The sequence below is a fragment of the Pelobates fuscus genome, chromosome 10 (genome assembly GCF_036172605.1).
Source record: "Pelobates fuscus isolate aPelFus1 chromosome 10, aPelFus1.pri, whole genome shotgun sequence".
Classification (NCBI taxonomy): Eukaryota; Metazoa; Chordata; class Amphibia; order Anura; family Pelobatidae; genus Pelobates; species Pelobates fuscus.
Window position 1 is genome coordinate 129,533,791 of NC_086326.1, and position 25,457 is coordinate 129,559,247.

Here is a 25,457-nt window from a genome sequence, read left to right on the forward strand (position 1 = left end):
ACGCAAGCGCCTCTAGCGGCTGTCAGTGAGACAGCCACTAGAGGCTCTGGAGGCTGGCTTAACCCTCAGAATAAACATAGCAGTTTCTCTGAAACTGCTATGTTTATAAAAAAAAGGGTAAAAGCTAGCTGGACCTGGCACCCAGACCACTTCATTAAGCTGAAGTGGTCTGGGTGCCTAGAGTGGTCCTTTAAGGGATACTATATTGCCAGGAAAACAAAGTTGTTTTCCTACCCTATAGTGCTCACTTTATCAAAAATTGCAATAATTACGATTGCAGGGTTAAGGGGCTTAAGACATTGCACCCAGAGCACTTCAATGAGCTGAAGGGGTCTGGGTGCCTTAAGACTAAGTGACTCTTTAAACAGTGACGCTTAGTGAGTGCACCAGAGCACTCCTGCAACCATAACAACTACAGTGTCCCTTTAATGTGAGCCGAAGACTTGTCTTTCAGCATATCAATAAATTTGACACTAACACATACATAGTTGCATAGCTGAAAAGAAACTTGCATCCATCAAGTTCAGCCTTCCTCACATTTGTTTTTTGCTGTTGATCCAAAAGAAGGCAAAAACCCCCAGTTTGAAGCACTTCCAATTTTGCAACAAGCTTCTTGACCCCAGAATGGCAGTCATATTTATCCTTGGATCAAGCAGTTATTACCCTGCATTGAAAGATTATATTGTTGAATATTCTGTTTTTGCAAGTATGCATCTAGTAGCTGTTTGAACATCTGCATGGACTCTGATAACACCACTTCTTCAGGCAGAGAATTCCACATCCTTATTGTTCTTACAGTAAAAAATCCTTTCCTTTGCCTTAGACGAAATCTTCTTTCTTCCAGTCTAAACGCATGGCTTCGTGTCCTATGTAAGTCTGGTTTGTGAATAGATTTCCACACAATGGTTTGTATTGGCCCCGAATATATTTGTATAATGTTATCATATCCCCTCTCAGGCAATGTTTTTCTAAACTAAAGAGATTTAAATTTGTTAACCTTTCTTCATAGCTGATATGTTCCATTCCTTTTATTAATTTTGTAGCCCGCCTCTGCACTTTTTCTAGTGCCGTGATATCCTTCTTTAGAACAGGTGCTCAAAATTGCACATAATATTCAATATGTGGTTTTACCAGTCTTATTCGCTAAACTGTGAACAGTTGGCCGTACGCCAGGGAGCGGCAAACTTGAGATTGGCTAATGGAGATTTTTCACAGTTTTGGCTACTCTGAATTTATTGTTTTAGTGACTCAGTGCAGCTCACAGAGAATAACCCTGGGGGTCACTGAATACAGAGAGTCTGAATACAGCAATATAATGTGTTATTACCAATATAGAGAGTCTAATAGCCGATATAGAAAGCTGCTGCACTCCGGATATTATTGTCCTAAATAACATAATCTGACATCACCGGGAGATGTCCGAGAGCCGCACCCCCAGCCTGGCCCCCAGAACATCGCGCACTCCTGTTGCGGTGTTTAGTAAATCACCCCATACCGGGCGGTTTAGCGGTGACGGAGGGGATTTCCGCATTACCGGCGTGTCGGTTAGTAAATAAGCCCCCCCCCCCCCAACCCCCCGGGGTGTGATTATATATCCGCATTCCCCCACCGCCATGTGACTGCACCCCCAGCCGTGCTGACTCAGGGTCATGTGACCGCCGATGGGCGTGGTCTCTCTCTGTATTATAACCGGGGCCGGTCAGGTGACCGCTCATACTCTGCGACGCCATGAAGCTGTGTGCTGCCCTGCTATGTCTGCTGGTCTCAGGTAACAATCACCATCCTGTCCGCTCTGCGTATGGAGTCCGTGATGTCACGGGGGCCGTGTGACGTAATAAAGGGCTTTCTTATATGTCATACCTGGGGGTAACGGAGCCTGTCTCCATGGGAACGTAACCCATAATAATAATAATATTATAGCTAGTGTGATTAGTCTTACTCTGTCACCAGGCTGGTAAAGGGGTGCTCAGCACAAAGCCTGTCATCCTGCCTGCTTGCAGTGGTGATGGTTACCCTGTGTGATCACTCCCTCTGGCAGTGGTGATGGTTACAGTGTGTGTGTGATCACTCCCTTTGGCAGTGGTGATGGTTACCGTGTGTGTGTGATCACTCCCTCTGGCAGTGGTGATGGTTACCGTGTGTGTGATCACTCCCTCTGGCAGTGGTGATGGTTACCGTGTGTGTGTGTGAGATCACTCCCTCTGGCAGTGGTGATGGTTACAGTGTGTGTGATCACTCCCTCTGGCAGTGGTGATGGTTACAGTGTGTGTGATCACTCCCTCTGGCAGTGGTGATGGTTACCGTGTGTGTGATCACTCCCTCTGGCAGTGGTGATGGTTACCGTGTGTGTGATCACTCCCTCTGGCAGTGGTGATGGTTACCGTGTGTGTGATCACTCCCTCTGGCAGTGGTGATGGTTACCGTGTGTGTGATCACTCCCTCTGGCAGTGGTGATGGTTACCGTGTGTGTGATCACTCCCTCTGGCAGTGGTGATGGTTACCGTGTGTGTGATCACTCCCTCTGGCAGTGGTGATGGTTACCGTGTGTGTGATCACTCCCTCTGGCAGTGGTGATGGTTACCGTGTGTGTGATCACTCCCTCTGGCAGTGGTGATGGTTACCGTGTGTGTGATCACTCCCTCTGGCAGTGGTGATGGTTACCGTGTGTGTGTGATCACTTCCTCTGGCAGTGGTGATGGTTACCGTGTGTGTGTGATCACTCCCTCTGGCAGTGGTGATGGTTACCGTGTGTGTGTGATCACTTCCTCTGGCAGTGGTGATGGTTACCGTGTGTGTGTGATCACTTCCTCTGGCAGTGGTGATGGTTACCGTGTGTGTGTGATCACTTCCTCTGGCAGTGGTGATGGTTACCGTGTGTGTGTGATCACTTCCTCTGGCAGTGGTGATGGTTACCGTGTGTGTGTGATCACTTCCTCTGGCAGTGGTGATGGTTACCGTGTGTGTGTGATCACTTCCTCTGGCAGTGGTGATGGTTACCGTGTGTGTGTGATCACTTCCTCTGGCAGTGGTGATGGTTACCGTGTGTGTGATCACTTCCTCTGGCAGTGGTGATGGTTACCGTGTGTGTGATCACTTCCTCTGGCAGTGGTGATGGTTACCGTGTGTGTGATCACTTCCTCTGGCAGTGGTGATGGTTACCGTGTGTGTGATCACTTCCTCTGGCAGTGGTGATGGTTACCGTGTGTGTGATCACTTCCTCTGGCAGTGGTGATGGTTACCGTGTGTGTGATCACTTCCTCTGGCAGTGGTGATGGTTACCGTGTGTGTGATCACTTCCTCTGGCAGTGGTGATGGTTACCGTGTGTGTGATCACTCCCTCTGGCAATGGTGATGGTTACCGTGTGTGTGATCACTCCCTCTGGCAGTGGTGATGGTTGCCCTGTGTGATCACTTCCTCTGGCAGTGGTGATGGTTACCGTGTGTGTGATCACTTCCTTCTGGCAGTGGTGATGATTACCGTGTGTGTGTGTGTGATCACTTCCTTCTGGCAGTGGTGATGGTTACCGTGTGTGTGTGTGTGTGATCACTTCCTTCTGGCAGTGGTGATGGTTACCGTGTGTGTGTGTGTGATCACTTCCTTCTGGCAGTGGTGATGGTTACCGTGTGTGTGTGTGTGTGATCACTTCCTTCTGGCAGTGGTGATGGTTACCGTGTGTGTGATCACTTCCTTCTGGCAGTGGTGATGGTTAACGTGTGTGTGATCACTTCCTTCTGGCAGTGGTGATGGTTAACGTGTGTGTGATCACTTCCTTCTGGCAGTGGTGATGGTTAACGTGTGTGTGATCACTTCCTTCTGGCAGTGGTGATGGTTACCGTGTGTGTGTGATCACTTCCTTCTGGCAGTGGTGATGGTTACCGTGTGTGATCACTTCCTTCTGGCAGTGGTGATGGTTACCGTGTGTGTGTGATCACTTCCTTCTGGCAGTGGTGATGGTTACCGTGTGTGTGTGATCACTTCCTTCTGGCAGTGGTGATGGTTACCGTGTGTGTGTGATCACTTCCTTCTGGCAGTGGTGATGGTTACCGTGTGTGTGATCACTTCCTTCTGGCAGTGGTGATGGTTACCGTGTGTGTGTGATCACTTCCTTCTGGCAGTGGTGATGGTTACCGTGTGTGTGTGATCACTTCCTCTGTAACATAACGTGTAGGCGTTCTGATTCTAAATTCCAATATTCTCACTGGTAAAATGGGCAGAGCTGAGCTACATTGGCAGTTTTATTATTGGCAATAACTTGGTTAGTGCCTGAGAGATTTAAAGGGACGTGTGTGTGTGTGTGTGTGTGTGTGTGTGTGTGTGTGTGTGTGTGTGTGTGTGTGTGTGTGTGTGTGTGTGTGTGTGTGTGTGTGTGTGTGTGTGTGTGTGTGTGTGTGTGTGTGTGTGTGTGTGTGTGTGTGTTTTAGTCTTTTGGGTATTCCTTTCTGTCTTTTAGGTTCATGGCCCACACTTTAAAAATGGAGGATGGTTGGATAGTGAAAGTGCAAGAAAATGTCAGTCTCCCCATGAAAGTTGTGCTCCCTACTTTTAGTTATATTTGGTGAAGCATTGGCCGTTTATGGCAATCTCAATGGTACACCAGTTTGATGACATGGACGTGTTCATGTCCTGATGCTCTGATTGATGATGCTAATGTTAAGACCTTTTGGGAAATGTAGGTCTTCAATTGGAAAGTGCATCTGTTTGGTAGCCAAAACATGTACAAGGGAAACATTGCGGTTTCTCTAACTGCATTGTTCTGTGCCCTTTGACACTCCAGTTATTGTGGTTGTCCTCTTGCATGATTGTTAGTTTACATTATATTTACCTACATTTTTAGGCAATCTTTATTATAACTTTATGTGAAACACAGTTTGTCGTAATGTGCCTTAGTTACTCTATTTGTAACGATCTCCTGTCTGGTGACCTAGAGTATATCGTATGTGTCTATCTATAGCTCTAGGAATGTTGCAGCAAATGTCAATAATCAGGTACTCTGAAGCTGTTTACCTAGTTTGTCTTGTGATCTATTGGGTTATGTATGCGTAATGCTTTTCCTAAAGTCCATACCTATGTTTCAGAGTTTACATATAAGTGATTATTTAAAGTACTCTGCATTACTCCTTGTATAGTATACTGCACACAATATCGAAAGTATGTCTCCTGATCCGTTTGTGTCTTCATATGCACTTTGTTGAAGTGTAGAAAAGCATGATTGTTAACTCGCAAGCGTGATCCATAAGATTGTAACACTCCTGGTTTTTACTTGAGCCCTCTGGGTTGAACAGGTGTGTTTTTTTGTTTTTGTTTTTTTTTGTCTCTGAATAACCCAAGGACGTTCCCAGACTATTACTTTTACCAGGAAGTGGCTGAATTATTCCGATTGGTTTCTCTACTACATACCAATGATGGACATGCAGACAGAAATAATAAGCACTTGTTAATGCATGGTACAGCTGCAAGTACTTCAACTAACCTTAAAGCGGCACTGTCATGCCAAACTTGCCTTTCCCCAATCGATTTCTCTTCTCTCCCTCTGTCAGGATCTGTTCTTCATTTATTTATTTTTCCTGTCTGCTCTAGTTGTCTTTAAAACATAAGACAAAGTAGGGACTACTTTGTCTTATGGAGGTTTCCTACGCCTGACCAGCGGAGGAGCAAAGTGTGCTTCGTTTCCGGTGATCAAAGCAATTTTCCCTCAATTCTCACCTTTGATCCATGATCTTGCGATGCTTCCTGTTCGTATTCACGAACGTCCTGTCAATTAGACAGAACACTGGCGAACCTACATGATCTTGGTGGTAGTGCTGTGCATATCCTGCTGATCAAGGGATAATATGTGTATTGACCAGTGCTGACAAGTCTTCATTCATACATAAAATCAGTGTGTTTTTAAAGGGATTCTTTAGTGCCAGGAAAACAAACCAGTTTTTCTTGGCACTGTAGAATCCTGGAGTGCCCCCCATCCTGCATCGCTAAAGTGGTTAAAACCACTTCAGTCACTTGCCTAAATCCAGCGCTGATATCCCTCGGTGCTGGGTCAGGCTCCTTGCGGGGGAGACCTAATGCTTGCGCACGCATTATAATTATGCTTTCCTATGGGGATTCCGGCGACGCTGGAGATTCTCATGCATTGCATGAGGACGTTCCGCATCATTTAGTCAGCCAAAAGTCTTCTAAGAAGCTGAAAGTCCCTCTAGTGGCTGTCTGGTATACTGCCACTAGAGGAGACTTAACCCTGCAAGGTAATTATCGCAGTTTATGAAAACTGCCATAATTAAAACTTGCAGGGTAAAGGGTGATGGGAGATGGCACCCAGACCACTTCAATAGGCTGAAGTGGTCTAGGTGCCTAGAGTGTCCCTTTAAAGGGAAACTCCAGTGCCAGGAAAACAATCCGTTTTCCTGGCACTGGAGGGTCCCTCTCCCTCCCACCCCCCAATCCCCAGTTGCTGAAGGGGTGAAAACCCCTTCAGTGACTTACCAGGGGCAGCGACAGGTCCCACGTCGCTGCTTCCTCCTCCCCCGCCGCTCCTCCTTCTGCTTACGTCGGCCGGTGGGCGAGACTGATCTCGCCCGCCGGCCGAGGAGACCTAATGCGCATGCGCGGCAATGCCGCGCATGCGCATTAGCGCACCCCATAGGAAAGCATTGAAAATGAATTCAATGCTTCCCTATGGGGAATAGAGCGACGCTGGAGGTCCTCACACAGCGTGAGGACGTCCAGCGACGCTCTAGCACAGAAAACCTGTGCTATGAAGCAGGAAGTGTCCTCTAGTGGCTGTCTAATAGACAGCCACTAGGGGAGGACTTAACCCTGCAAGGTAATTATTGCAGTTTAAAAAAAACTGCAATAATTACACTTGCAGGGTTAAGGGTAGTGGGAGTTGGCACCCAGACCACTCCAATGAGCCGAAGTGGTCTGGGTGCCTGGAGTGTCCCTTTAATGTGAAAATGGCTTGGGGGAAAAAATGAAATGGCCAAGCTGTGACTATAGCACATTCTTGACTAGACATGTCTGAATTTAAAGGCAAGCTGCTCTCATTGGACAGGCTAAAGTTATAGTAAAGAAACCCTTCTAGTGCAAAAGGTGACAGAGGAATCTTAAAGGGGCTCTCCAGGCAGAGTCTTTTACTCACCTGGTTCCAGCGCCGGGAGCCTCATGAAGCCGCGCCCCCTATTATGTCAAAATGACGAAATAGGCGGGCGCAAGCAGGGAGCAATCAGACGCTTCCATTTGGAAGCGTCATTGCTCCCTTGTGCGCATGCGCGGCTTCGCCGCACATGTGCACATACTTAAGAGGGCGGCATTCATGCTGCCCTCTGAAGTCCTGAGCGCACTACCGCGCGGTCGCAAGCTGAGCTGACTGACAGCTCAGCTTGCGGTCTTTGCCCGCCCCCCTCCTCTGCTGACAGGCTGGAGAGAGAAGGCGCGCACACAGTGGGCCCTGCATGATAGGAAGTCCCTCTGGTGGTCGTCTGAGTGACGGCCACTGGAGGTATTCCTATCAATCAATGTAAACACTGTATTTTCTCTGAAAATACAGTGTTTACATTAGATTGCCTGCAGGGAGCTATAGATCATACCTGAACAAATATTTTAAGTTGTAGTTGTTCAGGTGACTATAGTGTCCCTTTCACATATGACTCCTCCAACCTGCTGGTAAGGTTTTAACTGTGTAAACATAAAGGAGGAAATGGATGCAAATATCTGGGAGTGAGTTCTAGAGGAATAATATACATGCATACGTTTATACTTGAATGAACTTGAAACAAAAAACAGCCTGGTCCAGACTAATTGGTGGATTATAATGGGTAAAAGGTATTTATTATTTTACTAAAGTCTAATAAATAAGTGACCCAAAAACTCTATTAGTGCAAAAAGAATGTTGCAACATAAAGAAAAGAATAAAATTAAGTGTGTGGCAATAGAGAAAATTTATGACAAACTTACCGTAATTTTCTTTTCCTGGCTATTTCTCATGGCAGCATCACTTATGGGTAGCTCCTCCCTTAGCTGTCACAGGACAGGAATTAATTAGATTAATTAATTAGACTGATAGGTATAAAGAGTCCCTCCTCCCCTTACACCTCAGTCCAATTAAAGCTGAAAAAAAAAAGCTGAAAAAAATAAGGAAATAGGTGGGAACCCTGATGCTGCCATGAGAAATAGCTAGGAAATGAAAATTACGGTAAGTTTGTCATAAATTTTCTCTATTCCTGGCTAATCATGGCAGCATCACTTATGGGTAATACCCAAGCTCACTTAATTATAGGGTGGGAATATAACACTCGAGAAAAGACACTAAACAGTCTCAATGCCGCAAAGAAATTTAATATCAACGGGATAAGGAAACCGTAGATAGGACCCCCTTCCCAAAGGAAGTGGAAGGAGTATCCACATCCAACTTGTAGTGTTTCAAGAATGTCATTGGGGAAGACAGGTGGCTGCCCTACAAATATCATCGTATGGAACCTCTGCCCAATTAGCCCATGAAGCACACCAGTAAGTAAACAGGGTCCCCCCACAGGAGGACCCCCATAGTATGGATCCCAAACACTGCCACCAATGCTAGGGGAGGGAATTTTTAGACCCCAGTTGCTAGGGGCAAGACAAACAACAAGGGGAATTTTTAACCCCTTAAGGACACATGACATGTGTGACATGTCATGATTCCCTTTTATTCCAGAAGTTTGGTCCTTAAGGGGTTAAGGAGGACCAACCCCATAGTCTCAGATTACCTGTAGCCGTGTTTCCCTCAGAACACCAAATCCCACGCAGCAGTTCAGTACTCACACTGAACCTGACCCAGTTGGTCCTGCTCAGGCTGTTTACTGGGGCCTTCAAATGAAGACAGGCTGAACTTCATTTGGAACGAACCCACGACAAACGCAGGAAGGTGGCCATAAAAAAAAATTGTAAAAAGTCCTGTAGAACTTGCTAAGGACAGGAAAAAAGACTGAGGTGTAAGGGTAGGAGGGACTCTTTATACCGGTCAGTCTAATTAATCTAATTAATTCCTGTCCTGTGACTGCTAAGGGAGGAGCTACCCATAAGTGATGCTGCCATGATTAGCCAGGAATAAATTGCTTCTGGCGATTCCAAGCTTTAGGTGACCGTTTACGTTACTCGGTGTGCAATAGGGCACTATTGACTAAACTGTCTTTGAGTATTCTTTAGCGTACTAAGTTACCCTGATTTTCCCCGTTGATGAGCTGTCTGACTGGTGACATGCATGTCGGGGCTCAACTGTTATTTGCCAGTTCGGATTGAGCTGTTAATTTGACTGTAAATGTTAAATTATCAGTGCTTTAATGTTCTCTCCTCTCCCAGCGTTGCTGGCGGTGGGGCAATAATCTAATATCTATTCATTCTAGCTAACTTTTGGCCATAAAGACAGCTTTTTACACGAACAGCCTAGCTCCCCACAAAGGAATAGATTGCCAGTTAGTATCCTTTCTGCAGGCCAGTTATTATGCAGACTCACTCACTGTGTGTTCAAAGTAACGATTACACAATGCTAGATCACATGAAGATCCAAAGCATGATTACACCGTGCAAAGATCTTTGGTGACCTTGCATGGTATGTAGATCACTTTAGTTTTTCTTCTTAGTAAACAAAGCTCATTGCATTAAACCGTGACTGTTTATAAACAACCTAAAACATATATAAGACCCCACGAGCTTGGGAATGCAAAAATCGTAAGTCTGCGGGTCTTCCCAGTATAAATAGTGTTTAATTTAGAACAGTTTAACTGTAATGTAAGCATGGCCTCAGTTTACGTCACGTCTCAGACTTCTATATGTTTAACTGTAGGAGAAAGGGCTGTTGGCAGTTGAGGCGAAACGATAGTCAGAGCTTGCTGTATCTATCGTGTGGAGAGAACCTGCTGGCATTTCGGGTTCTGGACTGCTTGCTCTTATGGGTGAGATCAGTCTGATGTGCAATGGTATAGGTTCACTCTGCAATGGCACACGTGAGCAATAACTATTTTAAGACCTGAGCGGGATTAGAAATGACTCGTATTGTGATCACCTGACCGTACATGTGTTTGAGCAATAGTTTGTGGTATTTTTCAGCTGTGAAAACTAAACAATTGTCATTTTGTTGGTGGTTTTTATTCCTTCCCGTCTCAGGAATGCTGGCATTGAATAGTCATCAGTGCATGACTTGCTAGCAGTCACAAGTCAAACAGACCCACTAAACCTTGACCTACTGATGGTTAAGTGCCCAACATTACCCTTTTTATTACAATGGCCAATCCAGTGATGCAATGACTGTCCCACTTTCAAAGATGCCTTGGATTAAAATAGCAGAATTGGAATCGCACTTTGGTTTTACATTAAAAGTTCTGTGCTGTTAACCTTGTCCGTGCAACACCAGTTTAAATGGGATGGCCTCCAGTCCTGTTTGTGCATTTGGCACTCACAATTTTTTTTTATTTTAAGATTTTTTTTTCTTCCCTTTTCTGTATGGTTCTCCTGAAATAAACACATGCATCTACACTAGAGTTTATATTCTGAATATGGTTTGTTTCACAGACTCCACATAACTAAATCTTTACACGTGTTGAAATGAATGAATGGCTCTTGACTGTTTGCATATCAGTGTTTAACTTGACTAGTCCTTGAGTCAAGTGTTCTTACATTGGAACATGCTGAATACACATGTACTTACTAAACATTCTTTCCTTATCAGTTTAAAGAATCACCAGTGTTGGATCTTTTAGACACAATTCTGATTGTATTCCACTCTTTCTCTTGGCGTTTTGAAACGACAATAATCCAGAATCACAATATGAAACTCATTCTTCACTTTTCAGTGTGTCAATGGATGCTTCTTATTTTAACTTCATGTACCTGCAGAAGTCCAGGCAGCTTTGCAGCATGTCCGGTCCCTCAGGCCCTGGCAAACCATGTGATTACTCTGATTGCAAAGGCTGTACCTGCGGGGGGACTCCCTGGGCTGTCAGGCAGTCCTTCTAATGTTGCAAACTAAAACGTGTGTGTGTGTGTGTGTGTGTGTGTGTATATTGTGGTGGGGGGCGGTTGTGTGCTTAGAATGAAAGTGTGTGTATAAAATAAACACAAAATATATGTATCAAAATGGAAAGTGTAAAAAATGTGTTCATCTTTTTGTGTACTCTGCCTGCCTGACAACAGAGACAAAGTAAAGATAACTTAATTTAGAAGTCCTATATTTAACCCTGTAACTTTACCTATACATGTAGGATGTTTTACTCGACAGACTTCGCTGAACACAAAGAAGTGTTCTACAATGTATCACGGCAATATCATCAGTGAAAGTGCAGTTTTTGTGTTATAAAAAAAAATGCAGAAAACAAATATGAACGTTAACTTAAAGAAAGGACATATACCACACTTTGAATACCCTGGGTTGTCTAATTTTTCAAATGATATTCCATGATGGGGGTAATTCTCATTCCTGGCCTGACATACCGTCTCAAAGGCAACATAACCAATCTGGCAAATTTTAATGTGTAAAAACAGAAATGGCAAGTCTTGCCAAAATAACATGAAACCTGTACATGTTTTACTCGTGAGACATCGCTGAACACAATATGTCTTTTATTGCAGTGAGAGCTAACTGTATTGACATTCACATTTCAAATGCCACGCAGAACTAAGAAATATCATTTAATTTCTCACTTTCAGTTTTTATTCCAATAAAATTGTTTCATATATAAATATTTGATGTGAAATGAAAGCCCCGTTTCTCCTGAACAAAATGATTGATAAGTGTGGGTGCACCCAATATGAAAGAGATGAACTTACAGTTAAACAGACATTTAGAACCAATTAAAAGATTTTGTTTTGATCAGAACATGTACAATTGCCTCCGTCCTGTCCAATATTTAGATCGTTATTGATTCATGTTTTTGTCTTCCTCTCCTCCAGTCTCTGCATCTCCCTTGTTGGGGAAAGAGCAATGTGCCGGTGGCCCGGTAGTCTGGTGTGTGAATGTCCAAACTGCATCTCAGTGTGGCGCGGTTAAGCACTGCCAGCAGAATGTCTGGAACAAACCCACAGTGGTAAGTGTGAAACTTGCTTTATATTTGTGGGACAAAGTGATTGTGCGTTCGTTAACCCCTTAAGGACACGTGACATGTCATGATTCCCTTTTATTCCAGAAGTTTGCCCTTAACCCCTTAAGGACACATGACATGTGTGACATGTCATGATTACATTTTATTCCAGAAGTTTGTTCCTTAAGGGGTTAAACTGATTCTGACAACTTTTTTTTTTTTTTAATTTAATTTTTAATTTTTTTTTTATTCTTTAACACCTGGGTTTTGTTTTGTAGAAATCTGTTGAGTGTGATGTGTGCAAAGAGATATTGACCGTAGTGGTGAACTTCTTGAAGGAGAACGGTACACAGGTATAGCTTCTGTCTATTTTATAACTCAATCCTTTAAGTAGTGCAACTAGAATATATTTGTATGCAGTAATGTTTCTAAATATTACAAAACAATACACTATTGGTATAGAGTAATCTTTTACTACTTTGTTTATGCGGATCTAAACGATAACATAGAACATGTGTTGGTGTAGTACTGCAAAGGATAAAGCAAATTGTATGCATTGTGCATTCAGAAATGTACGTGTTTGTCTGAAGGGGGGAGAAATCTTTATCGAGTTGGAGATTGAGAACTATATATATATATTTCCATAGGAGTAAATATTCACTACTTTAAACTAAAGCAATCTGTGGTTTCTTTTGTACTGTCAAGAAGTGATGTTTTTAACCATTGCTGTCTTGCATATTTCAAGAGTGAAATTGAGAGCTACTTGGACAAAGTGTGTGACTTGGTGCCTGATCCTTCCTTTGCTTCAGAGTGCAAACAAATGGTGGACACCTACTACCCAGTTTTGTATCAACTTGTGGAATCAGAGCTGGTATGTGTTGATGGATTTATGTGTGTGTATATATGTATATGTATGTGTGTGTGTGTGTGTGTGTGTGTATATAATTTTTTATTTTTTTTTTCTCTAAGTTTATGCCACTACATTTTCAAAGTTGGATAGACATGATGTTCTACATGCTCCACTGCTTGATTTTCAGTTGCTTTCTTGTTTGTTTTTAACCCTCTAGGAAAATCCAGGTGTAGCATGTGGTGCTCTTGGTTTATGCAAAAATCTCCAACAGCATCTTGGCAGCTTGAGTCCACAGCAGCTCCAGACTAATGAGATCCCTGAAACAGTGGACCCAAAACTGGTTTACCCTTTCATAGCCAATGTTCCTCTACTACTGTATCCTGAGAAGGATATTCTTCAGGAACCTAAGGTAAAGGGGAGGGCTCAAGTTCAGTCTAACTTTTTTCTGTTATAGGATTTTTTTTTTTTTTAATAGCATTTTACAAGTATTGGCGAATGCATAGTTATGCATCGGTATAAAATAGAATCTGTATAGAAATGTGCTCTCTTGTCTGAAATTGAACCTGTAACCTTCTGTACTTTAATAAAACAATTTTATTTTATTTTTGTTTTCTTTAGACTGGAGATGTCTGCCAAGATTGTCTACAGCTAGTAACTGATTTGCAAGAAAAGCTCCGAAGCAATTCCTCTTTTTACCACTCACTGCTGGATCAAGCTCTAAAGGGATGTGATCAGCTTGGTGGTGGCCTCAGTGATATGGTATATTGGGTTTTTCTTTCTCTTGCCACTTAAAGCGACAGTCTAAGCCCCCAAATCCTTCCAGTAAATAGTTTTTTGGCATTTAGCTGCTGCTTCTGCAGCCTTGCAGTTGGAAACCGTATGAGTTCTGGGAAACTGCAGGTATGCATTTTGTACATTTCATGCCTACTAGTTGCTGTAAAACACTAGAGGCTTCGGATAAAATAGATTGTCTTGCAGCATTCTAAAGGCATAAAAGCAACACTCCTAAAATACTTTAACATTAAACAGACCTAATCTGAATATATGCATTCTATAAGTAATACATAAGAATAATAAACTTCCATAAAAACTATGGGAATTTAAAAAATGATGGATGTCTGAAGTGGAGAGGGGAATGGAATGGAAGGGTTATGAAGACACTGTTCTGAGCAGTATTGCTCCCAAATCCTGCATTTTTGAAGAGTGTGTAAATGCATTAGGAATGTGTACCTTTTTTTTTTTAATTGGCTTATTTTGTAATTTCTTCCAGTGCAAGACTTACATTAACCAGTATGCAGAGTTTGTCGTGCAAGCTGTGCTGCAGATGGTGAGTTTGTGACAACGCCTATTGATGTATGCTGACTCTTTACCTGCTCTCCTTATTGGGGGTTATTTTTATGCATTTAAGCTAAGTCAATCAAGTGTCCTTTTTAATTTTTGTGTAGAAATAAAATAAAGCATCCGTTACAGTTTTACACCCACCACACAATAACCCCACTAATCGAGTGCTTCTCCTCACTTGCCATTGTTCTAGACTGCCATCTAGTAAGCCTCTGGTTAGAAGCACAATCCAAACTCAAAGCATGTTATCGATGAAAATGGTGTGCATTCATGATTCATTAAACAAATATGCACTACTTTGCATGTTCAAAGTGTAGTAAAGATGGCCGTAACCACAGTGCGAAAACCAAAGAAAATCAGGAGATGCATTAAAATGTTAATGTATAAATTACAGAATGATGCATAACTGGGACTGTATTGCAAATATCTATCATTGATTGTGTTTTAAAGGAGGTTTTCCCCTCATCCAATGACTTGTAAAATTGTTTACTGCTCACTTATGTAAAGCCACCCTCCCTTGTTAAAGAAAACCTTGTTTAGAATTGACAGTGGCATCCAGGCTTGTAATCTGCCAGGCAGCTAATCAGTTTGCAGGGTCAAAGATACAAAGTATGGATACAGAAAACTCTAAAAAATGTCTTAGGCATGTATTTTTTTTTTCCTCTCCCAGAAATATGGCTAGATCATTCAGACAATATTTAATTTTCCAAACCCTGTCGGAAACCAAAAACGCTAGTCACCAAAGCAACTCTATCTTAATGAATCCATTTTGGTGTATAGATCATGCCCCTACAGTCTCGCTGATACATTTTTCTGGCATTTAGGAGTTAAATCACTTTGTTTATACAGCCCCAGTCACACGTCCCTGCGTGCGACTTACTTCCTGTAAAGTGAAAAATAATTTACAATTGCTTATCTCCTGCGCTGTTCTGTTAATGACTAAATGGCAGAGAATTGAGCAGTGAGATTGCAGGACCATGACCTGTACAAAAAAGCTAGTTGTTTTGATGACTAGTGTCCCTTTAACATATCTTCAAAAGCAAACCATATTTAGTTTGATACTCTCTAAGCAAATACTTTAATGGAATCTTATTGATTTTTTTTTTTTTTTTTCCATTCTTACTTTCTTTTACCCCCATGGTCTTGTGGGTCTTTATTTTTCTCTTCAGAATCAGGTATGTCTGTAGCCCCTTGTGCCTTCCCTCTTTTATCTTTTTGCATTATAGCCCTTGCTTCTCTTCAATAGGCTGCAGTGGCAAAATTAAATATTTAAATCGTAATGTTTTGTTGGTTGGCAGATGTTATAGACACCATGTAACTGGCTTCATTGTGCCACCCACATGTGGCTCTGATCCTGACCGACTACATGCATTTATCTTGAAGGGCTTTGCAAAGACTTTATAAAGCAGAAGCATATAAAGATCTTGTTTAGCAAACCACTCTAAAATATTTGTGCCTAATCATCTAGAATCTTGCTATATTCCCAGCAGGCCAAAAAGTTTGGTTTAATCAATCTCCTGCCTTGCTGGTATTGTAATTTTGACACATCTGCAGTATGGGGAGGGAACATTTGCTAGATGTCATGACCGTTGTGTGGATCTTTTATTTTCCTTCCCACCCCCCTCCCCAAGATCTTGCTTTACACTAGCTGTCTCACTTCCTCTATTCGCATTAGAGGAATGGAACCTCCACGACCTCAACAGACTACAAATAAAAAATAAATGTAGCTGCAAGCAAAAATCAGACTAAACTCCATATGCTCTCCATTGTTGGTTACAGAAAGATAAAATGAGTACCCTTTAAATTGGTTAATAGCAACTCCTGGATGTTGGGCAAAGGTAAACCTGGCAACCAGAGTAATCTAATTGTACCCTTCCTGGTTAAACAATTGGTTATTATGTATAAAAAAAATTAAATTTATGCCTGTATGTAAAATTCATATTACTGGCTGGACATATGCACTGCAATTCAATCCTCTGCTATTGTGGACTATTCCCCCTACCTCTTGTCTCATGCTGGTTATTAACTTGTGAACTCAATTTCCATGAGACATGGCTGATTTGAGAACCCTACTTTAAAATCAGCGTGGATGGTTTCTAGCACATGTCAAAGCTCTTTAATGGAGTAGCTCATTGCTCAATCTAAACAGTGCTTGAAGTCCTCCTGTCTGTGTTGGTTGCTCCTTTGTTCCTAACTGGCTTTCCTACCAAGTGTGTGTTGTTGTTTTCTTTTTGTTTGTTTTTTTGCAAACCTTTACTAAACTTGTAACAAATGTATTTTCCGTGGGGAAAAAATATACTTTATAAAATTTCTCGGTTTTACTTACTGTTAACTGTTTTATAATGTGTGTGTGTGTGTATATATGTTTGTTTTGTAGACTGCAAAACAGATCTGTTCCCTTGTTGCATTCTGTGGTGAAATGAATACACCTCCACAATCTCTTACTCCAGCTAAACTGGTTCCAGCAGTCAACCTGCAGCCAGCTATCAAAGTAAGTGAATCCACAAATATTACTGAATGTGAAGTGTGTCCCATAAAGCGCTCTCCAGTAGGAGATTATGAGACTGTATTTCCATTGATGTGATTAGCAAAACTGACTGAGCACTGGATAGCTATAATTCTGCCGCTTCTGGCTTCCTTATCATCCGGTTCCCTTCTGTGCTGCACACCGTCCTTTCCCAGAACTGACACACTTGGGTTCTCTCCAAAGCAAAAGGGAGGAGATATTTATAACCGGAATTAAAGGTGCATTTCATATCTAAAGCAAAAATAACCAAACTGTACCATTTCTCCCAAGTTGGATATGCTTCCAGTTCAGCTATTTTCAACTTCAATTTTAAATTCACTTTGAATTCCTGACTATGACAATGTAACTTGTAGTTAAATGGACACTAGTCACCAGAACTACAGCTTAATGTAGTTGTTCTGATGAGTATAATCATTCACTGCAGGCATTTTCATTCAAACATTGCCTCTTCTCAGAAAAGGCAGCGTTTATATTGCCCCATAGGGACACTTCCAGATGGCCACTGTAGGTGCTTTCTGGGGAAATGCTGCCGTGTGTAGCACTGCTGTTCCACGCTCTGCATGGAGACTTATTGAATCAATACATCTCTATGAGGAGGTGCTGATTGGCCATACTGGCATTTGGCCAAACCAGCTTTGCCTCCTCACCGATTTCAGCCAATCCAATGCTTGATGTTTGCAAGAAGGTGCATTGGGGCAAGTGCCAGCGGTGTGGGTTTATTTATTTATTTTTTTTTTTTTTACTTTTCTCTCCATTTTTCTTCGATTGGTTTTCAATAACTCTCTTCTTATTGTAGTTTGAAAAGGAGCCTTCTGTTCAGGTAGATCCAGTCTGTGAAGTGTGTACATTGATGGTAACAGAACTGGAGAATCTTCTGGAACGCAACCAGTCAAAGGTACTTTAGCTGCATTTTTAGTTATTTTGTATTGTAATTTTTTTATTACCTTCATGAACAAGAATTTCCAAGCCCACTCTCCCAATATTTTAGTATCCTGATGTGCTGCTGGGGACATCTACTCTACCAGAATAGAAACTCATTAAAGGGACTGTGACGAGAGCAATCTCGCCACATTGCATTGGAGAAGCCTGGTTGCCCGCCTGCTGCCTTTGGACTATGGCCCTGGGAGATTGGGCCCTTTAAAAAACGTATTCGGCCCTAACAGAGTGCATGTCACTCATTCTGGCCCCTTATATACAGTGGGGTCATTCGGTACTTGCCCTGTGATCGGTGATACCCCAGATAGCTATGCCATGGAGCCCATTCATATAATGAAAGACTTTAGCTCCATGGCAATTGAACTGTATGTGTGTGGTCTGAGCGCCATTCAATAATATGCGCTCAGACCTAAGCTATCTGGGGATATGTTGCATGTCTTTATTTTATGTAGTAAATGTAACCTTGTGTATTTTATTGTATTTTATGTCTTTTTGCAACCATGTGCTCAATGGAGTCTGCCTCTATCCCTGGATATAATTGGATTATTTTCCCATTGTCTCCAGGAAAGAGGGCTCTGTAAAACCGGTCTGAGACAGATAGCCATGTGCCAGCCAGGGCCCAAAAGATATTTTACTAACTTTTGAACCCCTGGTCTGATTCATGCCATTTAATATAATGTTCCCCTGAATGGATTGATTGTGAATATGTAATTTGTATGTGAATGTGATGTATGGTTTTAGAGTTATGAAAGTTGGGTAGAAAGTATGTATAATTGAGTTTCCTCTCAGGATAAGGGGAGGGAATATGTGGGATGTAACTGATATGTGATTGGTTGTTTTATACCTGTGGGCGGTCCTGTATTTGAAAAGACTGTAATAAAAATCAGGCTGGATGTGCCAGCACCTCAGACCACTGCTTGGCCCTCAACACAGAGCCTTGTCTCGTTCTTGGGGGGCATTCACTGTATGCTGACAGGGACTGATTGCCAAGAGTGTAAGCTGCTTGGGAGCTTTTCCTGTTCGTCTGCTAGCAGCTATTCGTGAGGTTCCAGTTCGGGAGTTTGGAGTGCTACCTTATTCCCTTGTATGCAGTTCGGGAGTTTGGTGTTCTGCAGTAGCTGTGCCTGTCTTTGTAAAGGGTATCGCCAAAGCGGTTTTTAACCCCTTGTCTGCTGAAACGGTCCGTTACAATTGGTGGCAAGCGGCGGGATTGTTCCTACAGCCAGAAGGACAGCAACAGGAGACCCCATTTCTGTGGATTTTACAATTTAAGGGCAACGCATGTCCCAGTACAGCGACCCTAAAAGCAACAGGATGGAACCAGCAGTGTTATACGAGGAGGAGGATCTGGATGGCCGGTATGCATTGAGGAAAGGCATCTGGTACCAGGCCCTGGATAATGTACAATACCAGCGGGGTGAGAGTCTCCTCGGTGAAGAGCAGCGGTTGCAGAAGCAAGTGGCCCTGCGGATGCCCTTCCTGGGAGAGCAGCCCCTGGAGGAATGGGTGAAGGAACTAGAGCACCGAGTATGGCAGGAGCTATGGCTGGAGGATGCCTACCAGGCGCTCTGGTGGTATATGGCACAGTACATACCCTGGACAGCCGAACATGACAAGCCAGAGTGAGAGGAGTTTGATGGTCCTGGCTTGTTAAGGGAGTCCTTTGCAGAGCCTGGCTTGGGGAGCCCTGCGCAAACCAGACTTCAGGACATTTTCTATGAGAGGGAGGCTAGGCATGAGTGGGATGAACCCCATGAGGTAGAGCAAGACCTGGCTCACCTAGCAACCCTGGAGTGGGAACTGGAGCAGGACTACCGAGATCTCTTCCACTCCATTGGGAAGGCTCAGCAGGACAGTAAGGTGACAGACCCATTCAGCTGGGCAGATATTGTAGAGTTACTGGGAAGGACCCCAGGTGGCCGGTAGAGATGGGACCGAGGTCTCTCCACCGGTCCTGCAGGGAATTGGAAGCCAAGTCTCCATTCCCCAGCAGCAATGTGAAGTGCAGGGAGAGGAGAGCAGCGTCCTCCCTCCCCAGCGGCAGGCTGAGTTACAGGGGGCAGAGGTAGTTGTTCCAGCCCCCCAGCATGTTTTTTTGGGAATTGGGAGCTCAGTCTCCATTCCCCAGCGGCCGAGTGATGTGCCAGGAATTGGGAGCCTAGTCTCCATTCCCTAGCGGCAGAGTGTCCAGCAGGGAATAGAGAGCCCAGTCTCATTTCTCTAGCAGCAGGACACTGTATTGGGAGCAGAGACAGTCGGTCTCCCTCCACTGAGGATGGAAGTATGTATGGGAGAGGAGCTTGCTACCACATCTCCCCAGCGGCGGATCCGTAATGTGCAGGGAATAGAGAGCTCAGTCTCCTTTCCCCAGCGGCAGAGTGTTCTACCCCCTCTCCCCAGCAACCGCTTAGAGTATCCAAAGGGGAGACAGTCGGTCTCCCCCTCCGGCAGCGGAGCTGTGCAACAAAAGGGGAGACAGTCGGTCTCCAGCAACCAGGCTTCAACCAGACTACTCCCGCGGTAGTACTGGCATCAGGGCAGAGTACCGCTGGTCTCTGCCCCCTCAGCAACCCACCAAGGCAGCCTACCAGTCCCCCACACAGCCGTGGTGAGGCACCTGTACCTGGGCAAGTTTTCCCCTTACTCAGGTGTAGTAACCAGTTATTGTGGGTGGGCTGTACTGCTGTTTGTACTTTGTGGGTGGGTTGCTGGACTAACCAGGGCACTGACCGGCATGAGGTCAGGTACCCTGTTAGTCTAGTTGGTAAAGGGGAGAAATGTGGCGGAACCAACCTCGTCACTGTGAACTGGAGAAGCCTGGTTTCTAGCCTCCTGCCCTGCGACTATGGCCCCTGGGAGATATTGCCCTTTAAGGGACTGAGTTGGGACTCATGGACTACTATTATACTGTACTGACCCTTTAAGAACTGCATTTGGGCTTATGGACTTTTATTGAACAGTGCTGGCCCTTTCAAAAAACAGTGTACGGACACATGGAAACTTTTTGGACACTTTTTCTTCCCCTTTGAATCCCAGGGAAGGTGAGGCTCTTCCCCTCCCCCAGCTCCCTTGTTCTCCAGCAGGGCGTTAAAGCCATGCTGGCAAGGGATAATAAAGGGACCTCACCTAACTTTTTAACCCCTGGATGGATTCATGTGGATGGATTCATTTTTACATGTTACTCCCCAAGTTATGCTGATCACAGAAATATAAGTTTTATCCGTATGTGATGTAAAATCAGGGAGTTATTAAAATGTATAAAAAGTGTAACTTTTCAGCTTGGAGATAATTGAGTAGATACAGTAATTGACTCAATTATCTCCTAAGCAGAGGGGAGGAATATGCTGGGTGTGTTTCTATTGTCCCATTGTGTCTGATTGGCTGCTGTACTTGCAATGTATGAGTTGTAATGTGTTTATTGGTTGTTCTGCAAAACCCTGTGGGCTGTAATGTGTTTGGGGATTGGGAATTAAAGAGGCTGTATGGGCCAGTACACGGAGTTCCTGTTTAACCCTCAAAGTGAAGTGTTGTCTCATTATTGGGGGAGGATTTATTGCATGCTGTTCCAGTTTGACTGCTAGGAGTGCAAACCTATTCGTATGGTTCCTATTCAACTGTCTACAGCATTCAGAGGCTTGAGAGGATTCAAATGCTTCTCCGATACGGTGATTGTGGTGTCTGCCAGAGTGCTTGGAGTCCTCAGGAAACGCTAGGAGCATCCTTTAACGGAGGTGCCCAGTCGGGGTGCCCGTCGGTCTGTTACAGGGACACTCCAGACACCCAGACCACTTCTGCCCATTGGAGTGGTCTGGGTGCCAACTCCCACTACTCTTAACCCTGCAACTGTAATTATTGCAGTTTTTGATAAACTGCAATAATTACCTTGCAGGGTTAACTCCACCTCTAGTGGCTGTCTACTAGACAGCCACTAGAGGTCACTTCCTGCCCTATAGCACAGGAAACCTGTGCTAGAGCGTCGCTGGACGTCCTCACGCTGTGTGAGGACCTCCAGCGTCGCTCAAATCCCCATAGGAAAGCATTGAAATTAGTTATCAATGCTTTCCTATGGGGAGACCTAATGCGCGTGCGCGGCATTGCCGCCCATGCGCATTAGGTCTCCTCGGCTGGTGGGCGGGATCAGTCTCTCCCACCGGCCGACGCAATGGAGAGGAGGAGCGTTGTGGAGGAGGAGACAGCGGCGAGGGACATGGCTGCTGCCTCAGGTAAGTGACTGAAGGAGTTTTCACCCCTTCAGTACCTGGGGATTGGGGGGTGGGAGGGAGAGGGAACCTAAAGTGCCAGGAAAACGGATCGTTTTCCTGGCACTGGAGATTCCCTTTAAGTGCTCGCTCCACTTCCATTAACCTTTTGTGTATATGTAATTCAAAGAATATGCCATATAGACAACAAATTTTTTTAATGTTTTTTTTTTTAAATCCTAAACACTCTATAGTTTACACAGTGAGTGATTGCATAAAAGTACTTACCTGCGACTATTGTACCCATTGGATTAAAAGCTCTTGGCCTGCAGCAAATTGCTGTGAATGTGTGAAGGCTATTTTATTTTATAGCTAGGAAAGGGGTGTGTGTGTGTTTGAAAATATAAAGTGACTTATGCAGCTGCACAATTGTATTTCTCACACATTAATTTTCTTTATGCTTTCAGCAAGCCATAGAGGAAGCTCTGGAGAAGGTCTGCTATATCCTTCCTAACAAATACAGACAGCAATGCAGAGATTTTCTTAAAACTTACAGCGAAGCCATTATTGAGCTGTTGGAACAGGAATTTGATCCAAAATTGATTTGCAGCTTTCTTGGTGTCTGCCTTGAGAAAAAAACTTCAGTTATTGGTAAGAATGATGCGTCTAAAATCTTCTCTGAAATGCTAGGCTATGTCTTGGCCTCTAACACTAGAGAATTGGTGATCTAGCTCGGAATGTCTTGTGTATCCTTTATGATGTTGTAGTTTACCACCCTATGTCTTAAAACAATGTTCCTCATCGTTATTTTGACACTTACTGTTAACCCCTTAATATGTAACAAAATACACTTAGAGATATATATAACTACATAAGTGTACATGTAGACTTTAAATACGTGTGTGTAAATATATACTTTTTTTTTATTTTTTATTAAAATTCTACATGTATATTGAAGTAATATTTTAACATAATTATGTGATTTGATTAATTTAAAATTTGACAACACAGGGAGAACTTAATTCGCAAGCACTATATTTGACCCTGTAACTCTCCAAGACACCATAAAACCTGTACACAGGAGGTACTGTTTTACTCAGGAGACTTTGCTGAACTCAAATATTGGTGTTTCAAACTGGGAAATTGTATTACAACAATGATATTTTAAGTAAAAGTGAAGTTTTTTGCATTTTCTTTACAAACGAATGGCACTTTTATGGACTATATTATGTTTTACTGTTTTAAAACCCTAATATTTGTTTAGTGAAGTCTCCCGAGAATAACAGTACCCATGATGTACAGGTTTTATGGTGTTAGTCACATATAAGCCCTGTTTTTCCTGAACAAAATGATATATAATAAGTGTGGGTGCATATAATATGAAAGAGGGGAACTACGGGTCAACAGACATATAGCGCAAATTCCAGTTTTTGTTTACGTTTTGTTTTGATCAGAACGTGCACTATTGACTCCGTCCTGAAGGGGTTAAATGCATAGTGTTTTTTTTTTTTTTTTTGTTTGTTTGTTTTTTGGGAGGGGGGTTCTCCTTCCTCATATTTTGGCAATCTGGTTGGCTGGAATTCCTTAAAAATGATCATAACTGCTCTAAAGAAATAAATATACACTGCCAGCACAATCACTTTAGAACAAAGATCTATTAATCTGGTCTTGTATTCCTAAATATAAGGAAACATTAGTTCAGGTGCATTAGTGCCATCCTGGTTTTGTACACTTCCTTTAGTAAACATGAGATGCGTTAACTCGTAGTAGAACTATAGTGGCTTTGTGTTCCTTTAAGTCAGGTAAACTATCAGGCTCCCTGACCCTTTATACCTGTGTTAATGAATCCTGTCTTGGTAAGTGTGTCTATGTAGACAAAGATCACTTCACCAAGCTTTTGTTGTGTCAGGTGATATCTTGCCATGCATGCATTTATCTTGCCTTAGATATTCTGATTTATACTGATCATACTGTTTATATATGCCAGCCTATACATGGAATACTGTATATTTAGAGTGGTCTGTCTCCTTGAGGGGGTGAGCTATCCTCCCAGTCTTGTGTTACAGCAATATATAGATGACATGTAACTGGCAACAAATGTATAGTTTAAGATGATTAACTCCTTATAGAATAATTATCTTTATAATAAGTGCTGGAATAGTCTTTTTATAACGAATGGAATAATTGTGGTGCCAGCTGTGTAGCTAGGAAATAACCCTGGCATAAACACTACACATCCAGATTCCTACCATGACTACTTCTAAAAGCAGAACCCTTTAAAAGATCTCCTCCAAGATAGGTGTAGTGGCCTACATCTCATTAACACTGCACCCAAATTACTCTTCCCACAATGCTTAATGTTTGTCTGCCAGTGACACAGGTGTAGATTTTGGAGGTAAATCCATCTTGGTAATTACATTGTGGCAGTTGTGTCAAAAACCTGTATGAATACAATGTTGCTATTAACCCCTTAAGGGCAGAGCTTCAGAAGCTTGTCTTTCACTTAATGACCACAGCATTTTGCTGTTTGCGTTCAACTGCAATTTGCATTTTACTAATTTATTTCATCGACACATTATATACTTTATTTTTGTATTTTTTTTTTTTTTATTTTTTTTTTAAAGGACAGAAAGGGCTTAAATTTGATGTGAATATATGTGTGTGTGTGTGTGTGTGTGTGTGTGTGTGTGTGTTTGTGTATAGAGCAAAAAATGGGTCGCAAGAGAATACTGAGAGCGGGCAGCAGCTGAAATAGCCTGCCCTTCGGTGAGTCCCCGCTCAGTTCTCAAGCTGGTTTTTGCTCATCTTGAGCCATTAAAGAGAGATACAGCAACCCCAGACGATCGTTTCAGCCTTGTTAGGCATCATCAGTGAGGCATAGCTGATATCTCCCTAGGCACCGTGAGCAAGGGGTCCACGTCTGGATTATCCCTTGAAAATTGTGGAGATGTGTGTATATGTATGTATATATATATATATATATATATATATTTATTTATTTATTTATTTATTTATTTATTTATTTATTTATTTATTTATTTATTTATTTATTTATTTATTTATTTATTTATTTATTTATTTATTTATTTATTTATTTATTTATTTATTTATTTATTTTTATACAGTTTTGCAATAATGTGTGCAGGTTAAGGAAAGTAATTAGAAATTAATTTAGTACTGATGTACAGAATATATAATGTGTCTGGGATTTTAAGTTGTGTGTGTGTGGTGTGTTTTTTTTTTTTTTTTTTTTTGGTAGTTACAGGTCACAAAGCACAAGGAGTAAAATAAACTTTTTTTTAATGTGGAGCGATTTTAGAATTTGGTATGTTTGTCTTGTAAGCTTAATAGCCATAAAAGAAAACAAAATTGCCACACAAAAGCATATATTTATATAACATACACACCACAGGCTATTTACCTAAGGTTGTTTTGACACTTTCTGCGTAGCCATTTCACCACCAACCTCTGCTAAATATTGGAGTAAAATTGTATTTTTTTGGGGGGTTTTGGCACACAAACTTATAACAAAGAACTTCTCATGTGTATTTTGTATAGTAGG

General features: G+C 42.6%; 1 protein-coding gene across 1 annotated transcript in view; it reads left to right on the forward strand.

Moving 5' to 3' along the window:
* Positions 1 to 1,691: 1,691 nt before the first annotated feature.
* LOC134575848 (prosaposin-like) overlaps positions 1,692 to 25,457 on the forward strand; it is a 29,542-nt gene continuing 5,776 nt past the window's right edge. The window contains exons 1-10 of the mRNA XM_063435283.1: positions 1,692 to 1,768; positions 11,915 to 12,048; positions 12,321 to 12,395; positions 12,788 to 12,913; positions 13,110 to 13,301; positions 13,511 to 13,651; positions 14,163 to 14,219; positions 16,611 to 16,724; positions 17,557 to 17,655; positions 22,363 to 22,546. Of these exons, the coding sequence (XP_063291353.1) occupies positions 1,729 to 1,768; positions 11,915 to 12,048; positions 12,321 to 12,395; positions 12,788 to 12,913; positions 13,110 to 13,301; positions 13,511 to 13,651; positions 14,163 to 14,219; positions 16,611 to 16,724; positions 17,557 to 17,655; positions 22,363 to 22,546 (1,162 nt within the window). The 5' untranslated portion in view covers positions 1,692 to 1,728. The remainder of the gene's footprint in view (positions 1,769 to 11,914; positions 12,049 to 12,320; positions 12,396 to 12,787; positions 12,914 to 13,109; positions 13,302 to 13,510; positions 13,652 to 14,162; positions 14,220 to 16,610; positions 16,725 to 17,556; positions 17,656 to 22,362; positions 22,547 to 25,457) is intronic.